The 20,934-nt window shown below is 42.2% G+C and overlaps 1 protein-coding gene and 1 long non-coding RNA gene across 2 annotated transcripts; both read left to right on the top strand.

Annotated features, from left to right (window-relative positions):
• The first annotated feature begins 837 nt into the window (after positions 1–837).
• LOC122864718 (mucin-7-like) lies at positions 838–5,165 on the top strand. The gene is made up of 6 exons (XM_044172329.1): positions 838–972; positions 1,600–1,656; positions 1,764–2,312; positions 2,372–2,662; positions 4,466–4,548; positions 5,094–5,165. Exons 2-6 carry the CDS (start codon positions 1,617–1,619, stop codon positions 5,163–5,165), a joined length of 1,035 nt encoding a protein of 344 aa, XP_044028264.1. The 5' UTR covers positions 838–972; positions 1,600–1,616.
• A 4,386-nt stretch (positions 5,166–9,551) lies between these two features.
• LOC122864693 lies at positions 9,552–10,452 on the top strand. The gene is made up of 3 exons (XR_006375280.1): positions 9,552–9,712; positions 10,144–10,200; positions 10,305–10,452. It is a non-coding gene; the product is annotated as an uncharacterized LOC122864693 (long non-coding RNA).
• Positions 10,453–20,934: the final 10,482 nt, after the last annotated feature.

Below are 20,934 nucleotides of genomic sequence, written 5' to 3'. Positions count from 1 at the left end.
TATTTCATTTAGGTTATTACGTCCAGCCAAAGAGGTGCTAATGTCAACTTCCTCAGAAAAAAGAGGGGAGCATTCTGGATATTTTTACTCGAACTGTTTATTTCCCGCGGAGGGGGGGGGGCTCCTCTCCCATCTTTTTAATGAATTTGTTAAATCTTTTTATTTTTATCATATGTTAGCTTAGCTTTTCCATTTTGAAGACATTTGATATTTACATACATAGCACTTTGTAGAATGTGTTTTTAAAGTACGCCACATTAAATAGGCACACTTTGGGTTCAGACCTCCTCTACCCCTTACATGCACTTCTCCTGTTTAGGGACCAAATATGGCGTCTCTCTGCCAGTTTGTGAATATGATTGTTTTGAAGCCACATGACCCAGCCCATCTATGTGTGGGTGTCCCATTGGCTGATATGTTTGTGGATGTATATGATTGTTTGTCTTTTATATTTTTTTTACCTTTTCAAATTTTTTTCTGCATCATACCTACCCTATTTAAAGGTTCTCTGTGATGAGCCTGATGAACCAAGCTGAAATGCGTCGGTCTCCTCTCCTAAAGGTGCGGTACTTCCAGTCTTTCATACTTGACATTCAACAACAACAAACAAGCCATAAGCTGTCCTTACCAAAATATTACATCCAACGTCATGTTTCTAAAAACGTCACTTAACCAGTTTTTTTACTCACTAAACATGTCATACATGTCAATAAAATACGTATGACTGAGCTATTAAAAGGCGTGGCCACACCTTAAACAGAGGAAAAAAACATTACTCATGCAAATCTTTTACATCTTTGTTAAGAGCATGATGTCATCTTATCTTCTTTGTGTGGATATAAAAAGTTGCTGTCTGTTTAGTGGAGTACATCAACGAGCAAACAGCAAAGGATACTGAACACGTGGAATCAGAGAGCATCACGGTCTTCTTCAGTCACTGCAGTGAAGACAAGTCAACGCCAGACGAAATCTGTAAGTATTTTAATAAAGACTTTTTTTTCAATTTCAATCAATGCAAGTTGTGTTCTCCGTCTGTCTTCAATTACAAAGTAATTATTAAATTATAGTTTTGTTCTTTATCATTGGTGTTACAGTTGCAATATATGAAGAGTGTTCTTTGTGCTCCTTGTGCAATTTATTTGGGAAGAAAATTTGGAAATTTGGAAAAGATTCCACAGTTTTTAGCTCTAATAATTGTGTGTCTTTGACAGTCGTTTTTAACATAAATGTTTGATTAATGCACAAAAGAGCCGTTTTATTACAGAAACATTGTAGATGCTCACGGTAACAAAATGACAGTCCAAATTCGTAGAACCAATCAATAATTTTACTCTAAATAAATGATAGTAGTTTGTATTTACAGCTAACAAAGTTATTATTGTCTTAAAGAAGCAGTGGATAATATAATGAAAGGGATAACATTTATTTCAACGTATGCTAGTGTCATTACATTTTGGTATTTCAGCAATTTAAAATGATGCCGGTTAATATCAGCAAGTAGTTAAGATACGGATTTGTCATGTCAAAAACTAAATACTATTCAACTGTCGCAAATAAACTGAATCAAACAGAAATCAATGATTATACTTTTTTAAACAGCAAAGCACCTTCCCACAATGATGATGAAGATCTGTATCATCATTCTTCTGTTTCTTGGTAAGTTTAAGAAATAAATTCCCGAGAAAATATTCTGTATAAATTACTGTACATGTGGAATCAAAGTCTGAATGTTATACTGATCCAAACATGATATTGCTGAACAGCGTCAGGCAACGCACAGATGTCAACCACAGCTGCCCCAGCAGCAACCACAGCAGCCCCAGCAGTAACCACAGCTGCCCCAGCGGCAACCACAGTAGCCCCAGCGGCAACCACAGCTGCCCCAGCGGTAACCACAGCTTCTCCAGCGGCAACCACAGCTGCCCCAGCGGCAACCACAGCTGCCCCAGCGGCAACCACAGCTGCCCCAGGGGCAACCACAGCAGCCCCAGCGGCAACCACAGCTGCCCCAGCGGCAACCACAGTAGCCCCAGCGGCAACCACAGCTGCCCCAGCGGTAACCACAGCTGCCCCAGCGCAAACCACAGCTGCCCCAGCGGCAGCAGCCCCAGCAGCAACCACAGCAGCCCCAGCGGCGACCACAGCTGCCCCAGCGGCGACCACAGCTGCCCCAGCGGCGACCACAGCAGCCCCAGGGGCGACCACAGCTGCCCCAGGGGCGACCACAGCTGCCCCAGCGGCAACCACAGCTGCCCCAGGAGCGACCACAGCTGCCCCAGCCCCAGCAGCAACACAGCTGCCCAGGAGCAGGAGCAACCACAGCCCCCAGGAGCAACCACAGCTGCCCCAGCGGCAACCACAGCTGCCCCAGGAGCAACCACAGCTGCCCCAGCCACAGGCAACCACAGTAGCCCCATCAGCGGCAACCACAGCTGCCCCAGCGGCAACCACAGTAGCACCAGCAGCAACCACAGTAGCCCCAGCGGCAACCACAGCTGCCCCAGCGGCAACCACAGCTCCCCCAGCGGCAACCACAGTAGCCCCAGCGGCAACCACAGCTGCCCCAGCGGCAACCACAGTAGCCCCAGCGGCAACCACAGTAGCCCCAGCGGCAACCACAGCTCCCCCAGCGGCAACCACAACAATCATAGCCTCTTCTGCGGTCATCAACAAAACAAGTTTCCTTCTTGTCATTGCACTTCTTACAGCAGTTCTTTGGAATTAAGAATTGGAATGAAACAAAAGACTTACTAATAGCAATTTATATTTTATATGTATACTATCTCTTTATCTTAAAGAGACTGAATGATTTGAATTAATTTATTGTACTTATTTATTATGTCCATAGCTGTGATTTTCTAATTTATCTCTTAAATTTGAATATGCATTAAAGTGTTTCTTCCAAACACAAAATTAATTTTATGATAACAGATCTTTTGTCATCCACTGATGAAGTACACTGATAAACTTGCTGTAAATACTTTTAAGACAGACATTGATACTTTTACTGACTGCTATTAAAATCGACACAACCATAAGAGCCATATATAGTTAGTGGACACAACAACATGAACAACTCTTACGTCTAATGTAAACAAAGAGTTATTTAATATACATAGTTCTGTTTTGTTGTATTTGATTGCTTTACAGTGTAAGGTATTTACTGGATGGAAACACTGTGCAGCATATTGTGGTGATTGCTCAATAGCCTGCATCTGGATGTCAATGTTAGTAGGCATGTAAAGTATTCAAAGTATTAAAGTGAGAAATACAAAGAACAAGAGTTTACTTTGTTGTCTTTTGTATGAAGATGCATTGTACTCATATTTGCTTCTGGTAGTGCCCATGTTGGTTTTGTATCTCATGAAACACATTTAAATAATTTTCGTTCGTCATTACAGGCAAAAATAGGCTACAAAGTACTGTAAAGTATACCAAGAGCCATTGCACTAAATAATATACACATGCATTCAAAACAGTACTGTGCCACTAACAAATAAACAGCTACCAAGGCTGAGGCACTGCAGTATGTATAGTGTAACTATTACAATTGTTAAAAATATCAATGAAGAGTCTTTGACGTCTTTAATGACATCGCAACATTAGGCATTTTTGAACAGTTTGGCAATTTCTCATTAACTGCTGGTCCTGAATGAAAACAATTTGGCACATGATAATAAATAAACTTGGATAAACTTTATTTTTGTATCACTTTTGCTAACAAAGTTACAGTGCTTTAAGTGCTTTAAAGGAAATAGAAAAAAGCCAACAGTAAAGCAAAGAGAAATGCAAATTAATAATAAACGATGAGTTCACATCATCACCCATCTATGTGTGGGTGTCCCATTGGCTTATATGTTTGTGGATGTATATGACTGGTTGTCTTTTATATTTTTTTTTACCTTTTCAATAAGTTTTCTGCTTCATACCTACCCTATTTAAAGGTTCTCTGTGATGAGCCTGATGAAGCATGCCGAAACGTGTTTGTCTGACGATAAAGTTGTTCTGTATACTACAAGCGTTGCTGGAGTTTGGACCTCTTCAGAGTTTTTCCCTTTTCCATGCACCTTGGAGGTGGGTGAAGTTGTCCCGGAAATCCCGACTCTGCTTCTAAGATCAACATGCTAGCATTATCATTTTGAGCATGTTAACATGCTGATGTTAGCATTTAGCTCATGGTGTTAGAAAATGCAGGATGGAGGAGTCAAAACATCAAACAAGAACAGAACTTCTCACATTGCATTGCAAACCAAGAAATTTGTGTGTCCCAGAATCAGCTTTCTCGGCCAAGTATTTTACTATAGTATATATATTTTGTATTTTATTTGTACTAACAGTGTACCATTACAGTACATACTGGTACATACATGAAGGTACATAGGAACAAGATGTGAAGTTAGGGAATAATCTGGGAATTTAAACTTTAGGTATTTTTAACAACTAGGTATGCATTCTAATATTACAGGGTACATGAGCGTGACCATTCTTGAGATCCACACACAGGTCATGAACGAACGTCCACCATCGACATTTGCTGTTGAAATGAGTGTCAGCTGACTGTCTTCTGTTGTTTAGCTTTTGTTTTTCAATGATTAAATGCTAATCGCCCTTTAGTTACCAGGAGAAGATTGAAAACAAATGAAATATGTTGACAGTGAACATTTTACATAAGCATTCAGTACAAACATTTCCTTGTTCCTGTTTTTATCTTCAATGATGACAGTTATTGATGCAGCATCTGGAATGCCTCACAATGCCTTAACACAAAGACTGGAAAGTCCGGATTTTTTTTTACTTCTATGACATGTTCATGACTCTGACCAATTTGAGCACAGAGCGCTTGTTGTTGGTGCAGTCAGGTGGAGCAGTGGTCCCTAGCACCTTACCAATCACCAGTGGTGGAAAGTAACTAAGTGCATTCAATCAAGTACTGTACTTAAGTACAGTTTTGAGGTACTTGTATTTGCTTTTTTGAGTATTTTTCATTTTCTGCTACTTTCTTCTTCTCAACTCCAGGACAATTCAGATGAAAATACTGTACTTTTTACTACACTACATTTCTTTGATAACTCTATTTTCTCCTTACTTTGCAGAGTCAGATTAATAATAAGAAGGACCAACAAAGCGAGGACCGAGAGTCTCTGGAGGCCGGCGGCGGACGCTGAACCCTTCGGGAGGCCGGAATCCTTCTGGTGGCCTGCCCATCAGCTCAGGGACCAATGATGGTACAGTAGGGCCAGAGACCGGCAACGAGACATCAGGACAGGGAGCCGGCGACTAGACGCCAGGGTGTGGAGCCGGTGACTGGGCAGCTGGGCATGGAGCCGGCGACGGCGGGACATCAAGGCAGGGCACCGAGGCGACAGGGCCGGGAGCCGGCGATGGGGCCTCGCAACGGGGAGCCGGCGACGGCTGGACATATAAGGCATGGCACCGAGGCGGCTGGACCTGGAGCCGGCGACGGAGCCTCGGGATAGGGAGCCAGCAACGGAGCCTTGGGACAGGGAGCCGGCCTCTGGGCCGCTGGACTGGGAGCCAGCTTCTGGGCTGCTGGACTGGGAGCCGGCTTGGGAACAAGGAGCTGCTGCAACTCAGCAGGGACCAGAGGAGGCTGCTGCGAGGCAGCAGGGCTGGGAGCTGGCGACAGAGCAGCAGGACTGGGAGCCGGCTTGGGAACTTCAGGGCTGGGGACAAGGAGCTGCTGCAACTCAGCAGGGACTGGAGGAGGCTGCTGCAATCCAGCAGGGACTTCCACATTGTGCTGAGATCCCATCGGAAACAGAGGTGATGGTGATCCAGCATTGGCCAAGGATTGGTGCTGCTGCGATCCAGCCGGGAAAGGAGTCAGCTGGAATCCTTCTGGTGGCCTGCCCATCAGCTCAGGGACCAATGACGGTACAGTAGGGCCAGAGACCGGCAACGAGACGTCAGGACAGGGAGCCGGCGACTAGACGCCAGGGTGTGGAGCCGGCGACTGGGCAGCTGGGCGTGGAGCCGGCGACGGCGGGACATCAAGGCAGGGCACCGAGGCGACAGGGCCGGGAGCCGGCGATGGGGCCTCGCAACGGGGAGCCGGCGACGGCTGGACATATAAGGCATGGCACCGAGGCGGCTGGACCTGGGGCCGGCGACTGAGCCTCGGGATAGGGAGCCAGCAACGGAGCCTTGGGACAGGGAGCCGGCCTCTGGGCCGCTGGACTGGGAGCCAGCTTCTGGGCTGCTGGACTGGGAGCCGGCTTGGGAACAAGGAGCTGCTGCAACTCAGCAGGGACCAGAGGAGGCTGCTGCGAGGCAGCAGGGCTGGGAGCTGGCGACAGAGCAGCAGAACTGGGAGCCGGCTTGGGAACTTCAGGGCTGGGAACAAGGAGCTGCTGCGACTCAGCAGGGACCGGAGGAGGCTGCTGCGAGGCAGCAGGGCTGGGAGCCGGCGACAGAGCAGCAGAATTGGGAGCCGGCTTGGGAACTTCAGGGCTGGGAACAAGGAGCTGCTGCGACTCAGCAGGGACCGGAGGAGGTTGCTGCGAGACAGCAGAGACTTCCAGGGATCCCACCGGAAACAGAGGTGATGGTGATCCAGCATTGGCCAAGGATTGGTGCTGCTGCGATCCAGCCGGGAAAGGAGTCGGCTGCGATCCAGCCAGAACATGTACTGGTACTGGACTCAGGGGGATTCTGGGCCATTGGAGAGCAGTCTCTTCCACTACACCCGCGTCTGTGGTTCCGCTGGGGATGTAGGCGGAGTCAGATGTAGCACCGTGGAATATGGACGATAGCAAGGCTGGTGAAGATCGTTGGTCGAGAGATGGAGACCATCTGGGCAGCAGTATATATTCATGCATATTTTAGAGAGGAGATCTCTTCCGAGGAGGTTCACAGGGCAGTCGGGGCCGTATAGGAATTGATGAGTGAGTGTCTGCTTGGAGCTTACATGTGTCACTGCCAATGGTACAGTGAAATTCTGTGTCTGAAGCTTCCCTGAGAATCCAAAAACGGCAAGGCTCCTGGAGGATAGCGGAAACTGCAAGTTTATAGAGGAGTAAGTGGCTCCAGTGTCCGCCAGTAACAAGTAAGTCTTGCCATTGATATCACAAGCCACCATTTGTTCTGTCATAGGTGCGAAGAACTGGCCTGCGTTAGTCCCCGGGCCCCTTCAGTAGTTCTGTGAATCCCAAGCTGAGGTTCTCCACCCATAGTTTGTAAGTAATTTTCTGGAGTCCTACCACGCTCACTAGGGCTTTCTGCACTTCTTCCGGCAGCCCCTTCACACACTGCATTTTCCACAGAGCCTGTATAGCGTCGCTGGAATCATGTCTGGCTCCTGTTTGTTGTGCCCACAGTTTGGCTGCTCTCTTCAGATATTCCAGCATTGCTTCTCCAGGGTTCATCTTGATATCTCCTACTCCCTCTATGCTTCTGTCAGTTGGATATTCTTGTCTTAAGGTATCCCACAGTAGGTTCCTGAAGGTGTTGAATGGCCTGTGATCAGGATCCGCAGATCGTATTCCTGCCATCTTAAGTAACTTGTTTGCAACCTGTACCCCCTCTGCTCTTCCCAGGAGGGCTCTCATATCTCCAGCACAAAGAGTTTCTCCCATTGTGAGGCTTTCCAACGTTGCAATCCAGTCTTCTGCTTCTCTAGCTAGAGGAGGCAGTTTTCCCATCAATCCATCCATGTCTCTATGTGCGAAGGGACATAAGCTGGTGCGCCGTTCCTGGCCACGCGTAGGGGCATCCGGGTGTAGTTTACCTTGTTTTTTCTATCTCGTAAATCATAGGGGTTTCCATGAGATGTTGGAAGACGTCTAGACTCCTGTGGCGTCTCTGTGGGAGTCAGGTGTCCTTCACATTGGCCTATAAGCACACCCGCCACTCTCTGGATCGGAGTCTCCACCCATCCATCAGGATCATGACCCATGGTCCAGAGGAGTTGATTATTCATCTCCCTTCTCTTCTTGTCATGTTCGTCCTCGCTATCGGAGTCCTGCCCCCCCAGTCCTTTTCTCTCCATTGACCCTCCCTTTTTCATCCCTCCGTCCCACTGTTTTCCATAGGTCAGCTGTGGTTCATCCACCAAGGGAGGGGGGTTCGGTGTCACTGAGTGGGTGGACGCTAAACTTCCTTTTTCTTCTCATTAATTCTCACACTACCAAGCAGTATATAAAGCAATAAAACTTAGCTCCTTCACCAGCTGCAACATTTAAGTGATGAACACATTAATGCATCACTAATTCTAACCAATAATCGAATACATAATATTCTGAAATGGACCAAAAGATATCTAATACGTGCCACTTGAATGAATTCAAAAGCTGAACCTGTGTTACCCAACCATGTTGTGATTTCTTTTCATCTCCTTGTTCGTACCAGCCCTTCTATGGTATTTTTGACAAAAGATTTGTCAGTGTAAATACAGCTCAAAGAAATGCTGATGAATCTAAGCCCTCAACACGATCCAAACACCTGAACTTGAGCTGGCCAAAAGTAGGGTCATTTTGGAGGGGTGCCACGGTTTAAAATGTTTGGGAGCCACTGTTAATGTATTTGCGGCTGGTCCAACTTTCAGCTGCCAGACTCACTTGATGCCCAGTGGATGTTTTTTCAGAGCAAAACAACAAGCAAATGAGCTTGCTAGTTTTGCAAGACTAATTCTTCTAGTGAGGACCCCATCAAAAACAAGATGCCGCAAGCTAGGCGGCTTATCTAAGCATTAAAATGTTTAAGTAAATAAATTCACAGTTCAAAATCAGTAACCCTGATGAGAGTCTAGGGACCAAAAGATGGGCTTTATTATTGGAACAAAGTGTGCAGAGCCATCAGCCATACCATCTAAATCTATGAAAAGATATACGTGATGCATCTAAGGCTACAAAAAATATTCACTACCATGTAAAAAATATGCATGATTAAGATGTAAATTAAATAAATATGTAGATAATTATTATAATTATTTCAAAGTCCACATTAAAACAAATCCATGTGGCTGAGGTTGCTATGGCAAGGCATGTACCAAGGTGGACAGCGTGAAGGATAACAGACAAATCCCACAGCCAAAAACTGTGTTTCAGACAGATACTACCAAGCGGCCTCATCATGTTCAAACCAACAAGTGACCAAACACAAAGTTGATTTTTCACAAAATGAGAAACTACTACTACTAACTGTCCAATCGAAAAGTGATGGACTTGGACTTGATACAAAATGCAATTTATTTAATTCTGGTGTAATTCAGACCAAAGAAAAGTGATTACACCTTTAAAAAGTCTGGTCGCTCACATTAAAGTTAATACATTCTCTCCTAAAGGTGCGGTACTTCCAGTCTTTCATACTTGACATAAAACAACAAACAACAAGCCAAAAGCTGTCCTTACCAAAATATTACATCCAACGTCATGTTTCTAAAAAAGTCATTTAACCAGTTTTTTTACTCTCTAAACATGTCATACATGTCAATAAAATATGTATGACTGAGCTATTAAAAGGCGTGGCCACACCTTAAACAGAGGAAAAAAACATTACTCATGCAAAACTTTTACGTCTTTGTTAAGAGCATGATGTCATCTTATCTTCTTTGTGTGGATATAAAAAGTTGCTGTCTGTTTAGTGGAGTACATCAACGAGCAAACAGCAAAGGATACTGAACACGTGGAATCAGAGAGCATCACGGTCTTCTTCAGTCACTGCAGTGAAGACAAGTCAACGCCAGACGAAATCTGTAAGTATTTTAATAATGACTTTTTTTTCAATTTCAATCAATGGTTCAATCAAGTTATGTTCTCCGTCTGTCTTCAATTACAAAGTAATTATTAAATTATAGTTTTGTTCTTTATCATTGGTGTTACAGTTACAATATGTGAAGAGTGTTCTTTGTGCTCCTTGTGCAATTTATTTGGGAAGAAAATTTGGAAAAGATTCCACAGTTTTTAAGCTCTAATTATTGTGTGTCTTTGACAGTCGTTTTTAACATAAATGTTTGATTAATGCACAAAAGAGCCGTTTTATTACAGAAACATTGTAGATGATCACGGTAACAAAATGACAGTCCAAAATCGTAGAACCAATCAATAATTTTACTCTAAATAAATGATAAATAAATAAATGAATAAATGAACAAACAAAAATCAACGATTATACTTTTTTAAACAGCAAAGCACCTTCCCACAATGATGATGAAGATCTGTATCATCCTTCTTCTGTTTGTTGGTAAGTTTAAGAAATAAATCCCAAGAAAATATTCTGTATAAATTACTGTACATGTGGAATCAAAGTCTGAATATTATACTGATCCAAACATGATATCTGAACAGCGTCAGGCAATGCACAGATGTCAACCACAGCTGCCCCAGCAGCAACCACAGCTGCCCCAGCAGTAACAACAGCAGCCCCAGCAGCAACCACAGCTGCACCAGGAGCAACCACAGCTGCACCAGCAGCAACCACAGCTGCCCCAGCAGCAACCACAGCTGCCCCAGCAGTAACCACAGCTGCCCCAGCAGTAACAACAGCAGCCCCAGCAGCAACCACAGCTGCACCAGGAGCAGTAACCACAGCTGCCCCAGCGGTAACCACAGCTGCCCCAGGAGCAACCACAGCTGCCCCAGCAGCAACCACAGCTGCCCCATCAGTAACCACAGCTGCCCCATCAGTAACCACAGCAGCCCCAGCAGCAACCACAGCTGCCCCATCAGTAACCACAGCTGCCCCATCAGTAACCACAGCTGCCCCATCAGTAACCACAGTAGCCCCAGCAGTAACCACAGCTGCCCCAGCAGTAACAACAGCAGCCCCAGCAGAAACCACAGCTCCCCCAGCAGTAACAACAGCAGCCCCAGCGGCAACCACAGCTCCCCCAGCAGCAACCACAGCTGCCCCAGCAGTTGCAACCACAGCTGCCCCAGGAGCAACAACAGTAGCCCCAGTAGCAACCACAGCTGCCCCAGGAGCAACCACAGCTGCCCCAGCAGCAACCACAGCTTCCCCAGGAGCATCCACAGCTGCCCCAGGTGCAACCACAGCTGCCCCATCAGTAACCACAGCTGCCCCAGGAGCAACAACAGCAGCCCCAGCAGCAACCACAGCTGCACCAGGAGCAACCACAGCTGCCCCAGCAGCAACCACAGCTGCCCCAGCAGTTGCAACCACAGCTGCACCAGGAGCAACAACAGTAGCCCCAGTAGCAACCACAGCTGCCCCAGGAGCAACCACAGCTGCCCCAGCAGCAACCACAGTAGCCCCAGCAGTAACCACAGCTGCCCCAGCGGCAACCACAGCTCCCCCAGGTGCAACCACAGCTGCCCCAGCAGTTGCAACCACAGCTGCCCCAGGAGCAACAACAGTAGCCCCAGCAGCAACCACAGTAGCCCCAGGAGCATCCACAGCTGCCCCAGGTGCAACCACAGCTGCCCCAGCGGCAACCACAGCTGCCCCAGCAGCAACCACAACAATCATAGCCTCTTCTGCGGTCATCAACAAAACAAGTTTCCTTCTTGTCATTGCACTTCTTACAGCAGTTCTTTGGAATTAAGAATTGGAATGAAACAAAAGACTTACTAATAGCAACTTATATTTTATATGTATACTATCTCTTTATCTTAAAGAGACTGAATGATTTGAATTAATTTATTGTACTTATTTATTATGTCCATAGCTGTGATTTTCTAATTTATCTCTTAAATTTGAATATGCATTAAAGTGTTTCTTCCAAACACAAAATTAATTTTATGATAACAGATCTTTTGTCATCCACTGATGAAGTACACTGATAAACTTGCTGTAAATACTTTTAAGACAGACATTGATACTTTTACTGACTGCTATTAAAATCGACACAACCATAAGAGCCATATATAGTTAGTGGACACAACAACATGAACAGCTCTACATCTAATGTAAACAAAGAGTTATTTAATATACATAGTTCTGTTTTGTTGTATTTGATTGCATTACAGTGTAAGGTATTTACTGGATGGAAACACTGTGCAGCATATTGTGGTGATTGCTCAATAGCCTGCATCTGGATGTCAATGTTAGTAGGCATGTGAAGTATTCAAAGTATTAAAGTGAGAAATACAAAGAACAAGAGTTTACTTTGTTGTCTTTTGTATGATGATGCATTGTACTCATATTTGCTTCTGGTAGTGCCCATGTTGGTTTTGCATCTCATGAAACACATTAAAATAATTTTCGTTCGTCATTACAGGCAAAAATAGGCTACAAAGTACTGTAAAGTATACCAAGAGCCATTGCACTAAATAATATACACATGCATTCAAAACAGTACTGTGCCACTAACAAATAAACAGCTACCAAGGCTGAGGCACTGCAGTATGTATAGGGTAACTATTACAATTGTTAAAAAATATCAATGAAGATTCTTTGACGTCTTTAATGACATCGCAACATTAGGCATTTTTGAACAGTTTGGCAATTTCTCATTAACTGCTGGTCCTGAATGAAAACAATTTGGCACGTGATAATAAATAAACTTGGATAAACTTTATTTTTGTATCACTTTTGCTAACAAAGTTGCAAAGTGCTTTAAAGGAAAACGAAAAAAAAGCCAGCAATAAAGCAAAGAGAAAAGCAAATCAATAATAAATAATGAGTTCAGTTTTTGTATGTGTTTATCTATGTTTGGCTGTAGACCCAAACGTAGACTGATAGATCATGTTTTCTAATGACTTTGGTGTACCTCTGACTTTTCCTCTAGTGTCAGCAGAAGGTTGACATTTTTGGCATTTATTGAAATATCTCCACTATTGGATAAATTGCCGTGAAACACATTCATGTTCAAGTTGAATTGTACGACATCGCATTTCATCTTATTTCATTTAGGTTATTACGTCCAGCCAAAGAGGTGCTAATGTCAACTTCCTCAGAAAAAAAGAGGGGAGCATTCTGGATATTTTTACTCGAACTGTTTATTTCCCGCGGAGGGGGGGGGGCTCCTCTCCCATCTTTTTAATGAATTTGTTAAATCTTTTTATTTTTATCATATGTTAGCTTAGCTTTTCCATTTTGAAGACATTTGATATTTACATACATAGCACTTTGTAGAATGTGTTTTTAAAGTACGCCACATTAAATAGGCACACTTTGGGTTCAGACCTCCTCTACCCCTTACATGCACTTCTCCTGTTTAGGGACCAAATATGGCGTCTCTCTGCCAGTTTGTGAATATGATTGTTTTGAAGCACATGACCCAGCCCATCTATGTGTGGGTGTCCCATTGGCTGATATGTTTGTGGATGTATATGATTGTTTGTCTTTTATATTTTTTTTACCTTTTCAAATTTTTTTCTGCATCATACCTACCCTATTTAAAGGTTCTCTGTGATGAGCCTGATGAAGCAAGCTGAAATGCGTCGGTCTCCTCTCCTAAAGGTGCGGTACTTCCAGTCTTTCATACTTGACATTCAACAACAACAAACAAGCCATAAGCTGTCCTTACCAAAATATTACATCCAACGTCATGTTTCTAAAAACGTCACTTAACCAGTTTTTACTCACTAAACATGTCATACATGTCAATAAAATACGTATGACTGAGCTATTAAAAGGCGTGGCCACACCTTAAACAGAGGAAAAAAACATTACTCATGCAAATCTTTTACATCTTTGTTAAGAGCATGATGTCATCTTATCTTCTTTGTGTGGATATAAAAAGTTGCTGTCTGTTTAGTGGAGTACATCAACGAGTAAACAGCAAAGGATACTGAACACGTGGAATCAGAGAGCATCACGGTCTTCTTCAGTCACTGCAGTGAAGACAAGTCAACGCCAGACGAAATCTGTAAGTATTTTAATAAAGACTTTTTTTTCAATTTCAATCAATGCAAGTTGTGTTCTCCGTCTGTCTTCAATTACAAAGTAATTATTAAATTATAGTTTTGTTCTTTATCATTGGTGTTACAGTTGCAATATATGAAGAGTGTTCTTTGTGCTCCTTGTGCAATTTATTTGGGAAGAAAATTTGGAAATTTGGAAAAGATTCCACAGTTTTTAAGCTCTAATAATTGTGTGTCTTTGACAGTCGTTTTTAACATAAATGTTTGATTAATGCACAAAAGAGCCGTTTTATTACAGAAACATTGTAGATGCTCACGGTAACAAAATGACAGTCCAAATTCGTAGAACCAATCAATAATTTTACTCTAAATAAATGATAGTAGTTTGTATTTACAGCTAACAAAGTTATTATTGTCTTAAAGAAGCAGTGGATAATATAATGAAAGGGATAACATTTATTTCAACGTATGCTAGTGTCATTACATTTTGGTATTTCAGCAATTTAAAATGATGCCGGTTAATATCAGCAAGTAGTTAAGATACGGATTTGTCATGTCAAAAACTAAATACTATTCAACTGTCGTAAAATAAACTGAATCAAACAGAAATCAATGATTATACTTTTTAAACAGCAAAGCACCTTCCCACAATGATGATGAAGATCTGTATCATCATTCTTCTGTTTCTTGGTAAGTTTAAGAAATAAATTCCCGAGAAAATATTCTGTATAAATTACTGTACATGTGGAATCAAAGTCTGAATGTTATACTGATCCAAACATGATATTGCTGAACAGCGTCAGGCAACGCACAGATGTCAACCACAGCTGCCCCAGCAGTAACCACAGCTGCCCCAGCAGTAACCACAGCTGCCCCAGCGGCAACCACAGTAGCCCCAGCGGCAACCACAGCTGCTCCAGCGGTAACCACAGCTGCTCCAGCGGTAACCACAGCTGCCCCAGCGGCAACAACAGCTGCCCCAGCGGCAACCACAGCTGCCCCAGCGGCAACCACAGCTGCCCCAGGGGCAACCACAGCAGCCCCAGCGGCAACCACAGCTGCCCCAGCGGCAACCACAGCAGCCCCAGCGGCAACCACAGCTGCCCCAGCGGCAACAACAGCTGCCCCAGCGGCAACCACAGCTGCCCCAGGGGCAACCACAGCAGCCCCAGCGGCAACCACAGCTGCCCCAGCGGCAACCACAGCTGCCCCAGGGGCAACCACAGCTGCCCCAGCGGCAACCACAGCTGCCCCAGCGCCAACCACAGCTGCCCCAGCGGCAACCACAGTAGCCCCAGGGGCGACCACAGCTGCCCCAGCGGCGACCACAGCTGCCCCAGGAGCAACCACAGCTGCCCAAGCGGCAACCACAGCTGCCCCAGGAGCAACCACAGCTGCCCCAGCAGCAACCACAGTAGCCCCAGCGGCAACCACAGCTGCCCCAGCGGCAACCACAGTAGCCCCAGCAGCAACCACAGTAGCCCCAGCGGCAACCACAGCTGCCCCAGCAGCAACCACAGCTCCCCCAGCAGCAACCACAGTAGCCCCAGCAGCAACCACAGCTGCCCCAGCAGCAACCACAGTAGCCCCAGCAGCAACCACAGTAGCCCCAGCGGCAACCACAGCTCCCCCAGCGGCAACCACAACAATCATAGCCTCTTCTGCGGTCATCAACAAAACAAGTTTCCTTCTTGTCATTGCACTTCTTACAGCAGTTCTTTGGAATTAAGAATTGGAATGAAACAAAAGACTTACTAATAGCAACTTATATTTTATATGTATACTATCTCTTTATCTTAAAGAGACTGAATGATTTGCTTTAATTTATTATACTTATTATGTCCATACCTGTGATTTTATAATTTATCTCTTAAATTTGAATATGCTTTAAGTGTTTCTTCCAAACACAAAATTAATTTTATGATAACAGAACTTATGTCATCCACTAATGAAGTACACTGATAAACTTGCTGTAAATACTTATATACTTATATAAGACAGACATTGATACTTTTACTGACTGCTATTAAAATCGACACAACCATAAGAGCCATATATAGTTAGTGGACACAACAACATGAACAACTCTTACGTCTAATGTAAACAAAGAGTTATTTAATATACATAGTTCTGTTTTGTTGTATTTGATTGCATTACAGTGTAAGGTATTTACTGGATGGAAACACTGTGCAGCATATTGTGGTGATTGCTCAATAGCCTGCATCTGGATGTGAATGTTAGTAGGCATGTGAAGTATTCAAAGTATTAAAGTGAGAAATACAAAGAACAAGAGTTTACTTTGTTGTCTTTTGTATGATGATGCATTGTACTCATATTTGCTTCTGGTAGTGCCCATGTTGGTTTTGCATCTCATGAAACACATTAAAATAATATTCGTTCGTCATTACAGGCAAAAATAGGTTACAAGGACTGTAAAGTATACCAAAAACTATTACAGAAAATAGACTATATAAGCATTAAAAACAGTACTGTGCCACTAACAAATAAACAGCAACCAAGGCTGAGGTACTGCCGTGTGTATATTGTGACTATTCTTAGAATTGTTAAACACAAACAAAAAGTCCATCATTCAAGAAGACTAAGAATTTTCAATGAAAAAAAAAGATAAGATACCCAGGTTGCAACATAAGTTCTGCGTGTGATAATGTTGTTCATAAACCATTTTCACGGTGAGGCTTAAAAAGGGATATGTTGTAAAAAAAATCCCCCAAAATAATTGTGTTTCAATACGTCTCCGCATGGAACGGGCACTGAACATCAGTTCCAAATGCCAGGATTGCAAGAAAAAAAAATAGAGACTGAAATTAATAATTTGGTAACGTTAGTCACAATAAATAATAAGAATATATGTTTACTGTTATTAGTCGCTTACAATAAGGCTGTGTGTTCCCAAACAGACAATAATGAAGTACAAGTACAATTCATTTTGTTATGGTGTAAATCAGACCAAGGAAGAAAGACTGTAGAGTTGTTTATACCCTTAATACTAGAATACATCCATTCTCTCCCATAGGTACAGGAAATCCAGTCTTTCATACTTTGCATACTTTTACATAAAGCCATACAAAACAGTTTGGTAGGGTGTATGAGTTTGAAATAACAAATATCACATTCACATTTAGCACAAGTATTACCCAAAATGGTGCATGAATAAGCCATTGCATGGTACGCCACACCTTCAATTCAAATTGAAAAACATATTTACATATTTCATCTATGTCTTTGTAAAGACTGATATCATCTTACCTGCTTTGGGCTGTTATTATAGCTGCTGTATTCTCAGTGGTGGACACCACTAAGCAAATAGCAAAGGACATGGAGCAGGTGCAATCACTACAGTGGACGCAATTCAAACTGTGACAACATCTGTAAGTGTTAGTGTCAGTTATATAATTTTAGTGTTTGTCATTTATTCGAAAATTATATTAGTTAGTCATTATCAATAATATTACGGTTATTTAATTCATTTTATTGTATTTTAGCTGCATCCTGTAGATTGTTTCTTATGTGTGTGATTGTGTGTCTACAGTCATACCTGTATTATATTTTCCTAAAATGTGTTCTACTTGTACTTCTCGCAAATGTGTTTTCTTTTAAATCATTTTGAGAGTTTATTTTTAGGATCAAATGACGAAGTATTGTCTCAAAGCTATAGTGAATGATGTTTATAATAAAGTAGTAGAAGTAAGCAAATTCAGTTCTACATTGGTGGCAAAAAGAAAACTACATGATATGTCATCTTGTAGTCCTGTTTATTAACCATTTAACCAATGAAAAACAATTTTAGAAGGCAGGTGTCTGTCTTGTCGATACATTTTAGGTAGTTACCCAGGCGGTACAGCTAACATGGTGGGGAAAGCATGAATAATTTTGTTGGCAAAAATATCTGTTACCTCTTACAAAGCAAACAATGAGTGTTAATACTTTTGGTAGTTAAATGTAGTACATTAATGGCTGTAAATATAAGTAAGCACAAAAACTGAGTTTAACTAATATGTCTTAAAAACTAATGAATACTAATTTTCAGTTAGTTTTCCATCCATGCGAATGTAGTTCCAGTTTTAACTGAATTACAGCAGAAGAAATGAATGAATGAATGAAGTAATTAATTAATTAATACACATTTCCATCCATCTATCACGTTTGTGCCAAACAGGGTACACAAGGAAAACCCAAAATGGACCCAAATGCAGACATGTGCAGTATAATGATTTAATGAACAGAAGGGGGGTGGTCAGGCAGGTAGAGATCAAACCCAGGAGACAGCAGTCCAAACGCAGGGAAACACATCCAATAAGGAGTAGGCAGAAAATTCAAATAACCAAGGTAGAGAAACAAACACATGTAGAGACAACAAGAACGTGAGGCACATGACCAAGACAAACTGACACAGAACAAAGGCAGTACACAGACTTAAATACACTCAGGCAAGGGGAGAAGACGAGACACAGGTGAAATTAATCAGGGCGAGGCAGATAATCAAAAATGGTGGGAAAAGCAAACAAAGACAGGAAGTAAAAATACACAAGACACATGAGGCAGCATACTACAAAATAATACAGGAAAAAGCTGAACACAAACCCGAAACCATGACACCATCACTGTTATGTGAATATTAGGAGTAGGTTCAGAGATAAACAGTTGGTGGAGCTAATTCTCCAGTTGGTGCCATGAAACCACTGCAGAAGATGCTTTCATCTCTTCAGTACTAATGTACATTGTCATTTATTCGCTAAGTCTGATTCACTAAGTTTGTTGCTTTTCTTGATACACCAACTTTTCCACCTCAGCCAAGCGTAAAAACTTTTTTGCGATATCAACATTCCCCTCGCTGGCTCCCAGAGGCAGAGCAACACATTTGGACCAATCAGCTATCCAAAGATTGTGTTAAAGTAGTTAATGAATTGACTATGGTGATGGGTATGGAGGTGTAGGAGTGAATAATGCTATGGAATAACGAAATGAAATGTTTGTGTTTCAGTGTGTTGCAGAAGAATGGGGTTCAATAAAAATCAATAAAAACAGCAAGGTGATAATGGGAATCCCTGTCTATGTAGCTGAAATGTTTGAGACGTGCATTCTTTGATAATGACTGTAGCAGAATTTTATGTAGAATTTGAAGCAATTTTCTGAGGATTTCACCAAAACAAAAATGTTTCACTGTTTCTGGTAGGACCGAGCATTTCACTTTTCTGTATCTATGTAGGGAGGTCATTATGCGTGTGATTACAGTGATTAATAATCTAGAAAGTACCTATATCTTTGCAAAATAAAACCTCTTTATTCTAGATGTGTTAGGGACGGAATAATTGTTTTCAGTCTTCAGATTGTAGTAGAGATAATGGGTGATAGCTTTTGCATCTATGAAATGTGTTCACTGAAGTGGGAAATATGGCAGAAAGTCCTTCTATGAACAGTATATTTGTGGCAAGGGTAACCTTCTGTGCCAACATTTGTGTCCGCAGTTTTCATTGGCACTTATTTCCACAGAGGAAATAGTTCTTATAAATCAGCGTTCTAATGAAACCTGTTGCTGCAGTTGAATTCTTCAAATGTAATTTTTCATTATCTCAAAGCCTGAGCAAACAAACCAAAACTGTCTAGCAGTCTAGCAACTGGCCATTCACCAGAGTGCAACTGACAAAAATATCAGGGGGGCTCATCGATCTGGGGCTGGTTCACAAAGATACACTTAGTTAGATCTACACCAGTCGAACAGCCAGTCTAAATTCACGTCTAAATTTGTCTATATCTGTTGCGCATAACTGTCTAGATTTTGACTATCTTAAGTACAACTAATTTGCTATGAATTCTGGCCAAATAAAGACCTTTTTCAAACTAAAAAACAAGATTGACCGTATTAACAGCAGAAAATGTTTGCCTTCTGGAAGAATTCAAGTATAAGGACATTTTAAGTGACGCTTACCAATAGAAAAAACTTTGCATAGCATAAAATGTAAACACAGTGCAGACCTGCAGCAGAGCTGTCAATATTAAGACTGGCCTAACACTACAGACCAGTCAGAAATATCTTTGTGAAACCAGCCCCAGCACTGTTACCTCACAGCAAGGATTGACCGGGCCAGCTGGGTTCTTTCTGTATGGAGCATGCATGATCTCGCCATGTATGTTGTCTTAAAATACAGACATAAGCATTGTTATCACACCAGCTTCTTTACCTTTTTTGCATAAAGTGAATGAGACATTGTAGTCCTGTGGCAATTTATGCAAAGAACAAGACCCAGAAATAGCATGTGACCAGGGTATGGTTGTATTTTTATGGTGTGATGCAAAATGGCACACATTTTATTACTCGCTCACAATAAAGCTCTGTTAACCCCAAAAAAGACAATACACAAAGCACAATTCATACTGATATGGTGTAATTTAGACCAGAGAAAACTGTAAAGGTGATCACACCCTTACTCACTCGGGCAAGAATAAATTCATCCTCGTCCATAGGTGCAGAATGTCATACTTAACAGGTCTTTATGTGTAAATAATGTAATACAAAACAATGTGGGACGGCGAATTTGAAATAATAAATACTCTCACAACAACTGAATCCAATGTCATGTCTACAAAAATTGTCACTCAAGTTTCTTTATTTAGTAAAAGGCGCATGAATAAGCCATTGCGTGGTACGCCACACCTTCAATTCAAATTGAAAAACATATTTATATATTTCATTTATGTCTCTGATGTCATCTTACCCTTTGGGCTGTTATCAAAGCTGCTGTATTCTCACTGGTGGACACCACTAAGTAAACAGCAAAGGACAGAGAGAAGGTGGAATCACAGTGGAGACAATTCAAACCGTGGAAAAATCTGTAAGTGTTTCAATTATATTAGTGTTTGTCTTTTACTCTGAAATTAAATGGTTATTCGCTATCACCAATGTTACAGATATTTTATTGTATTTTAGCTGCATTTTGTGGATTTTCTTCTTGGAAAAAAATAATTATTAATTATTATAATCTTAAATCTACAGAAATGTTGATAGATATTGATGTAGAAATAATAAAAATGTTTTTGTAAGTTATACATTTGATGGCAATACGAAAACTACATGATATATAATAATTTTAGAAACACTGCCATTTAAACAATGAAAAGAAATAGACGAAGG

Source organism: Siniperca chuatsi, linkage group LG17 (genome assembly GCF_020085105.1).
Source record: "Siniperca chuatsi isolate FFG_IHB_CAS linkage group LG17, ASM2008510v1, whole genome shotgun sequence".
NCBI lineage: Eukaryota > Metazoa > Chordata > Actinopteri > Centrarchiformes > Sinipercidae > Siniperca > Siniperca chuatsi.
This window is presented reverse-complemented; position numbering and strand designations above follow the sequence as displayed.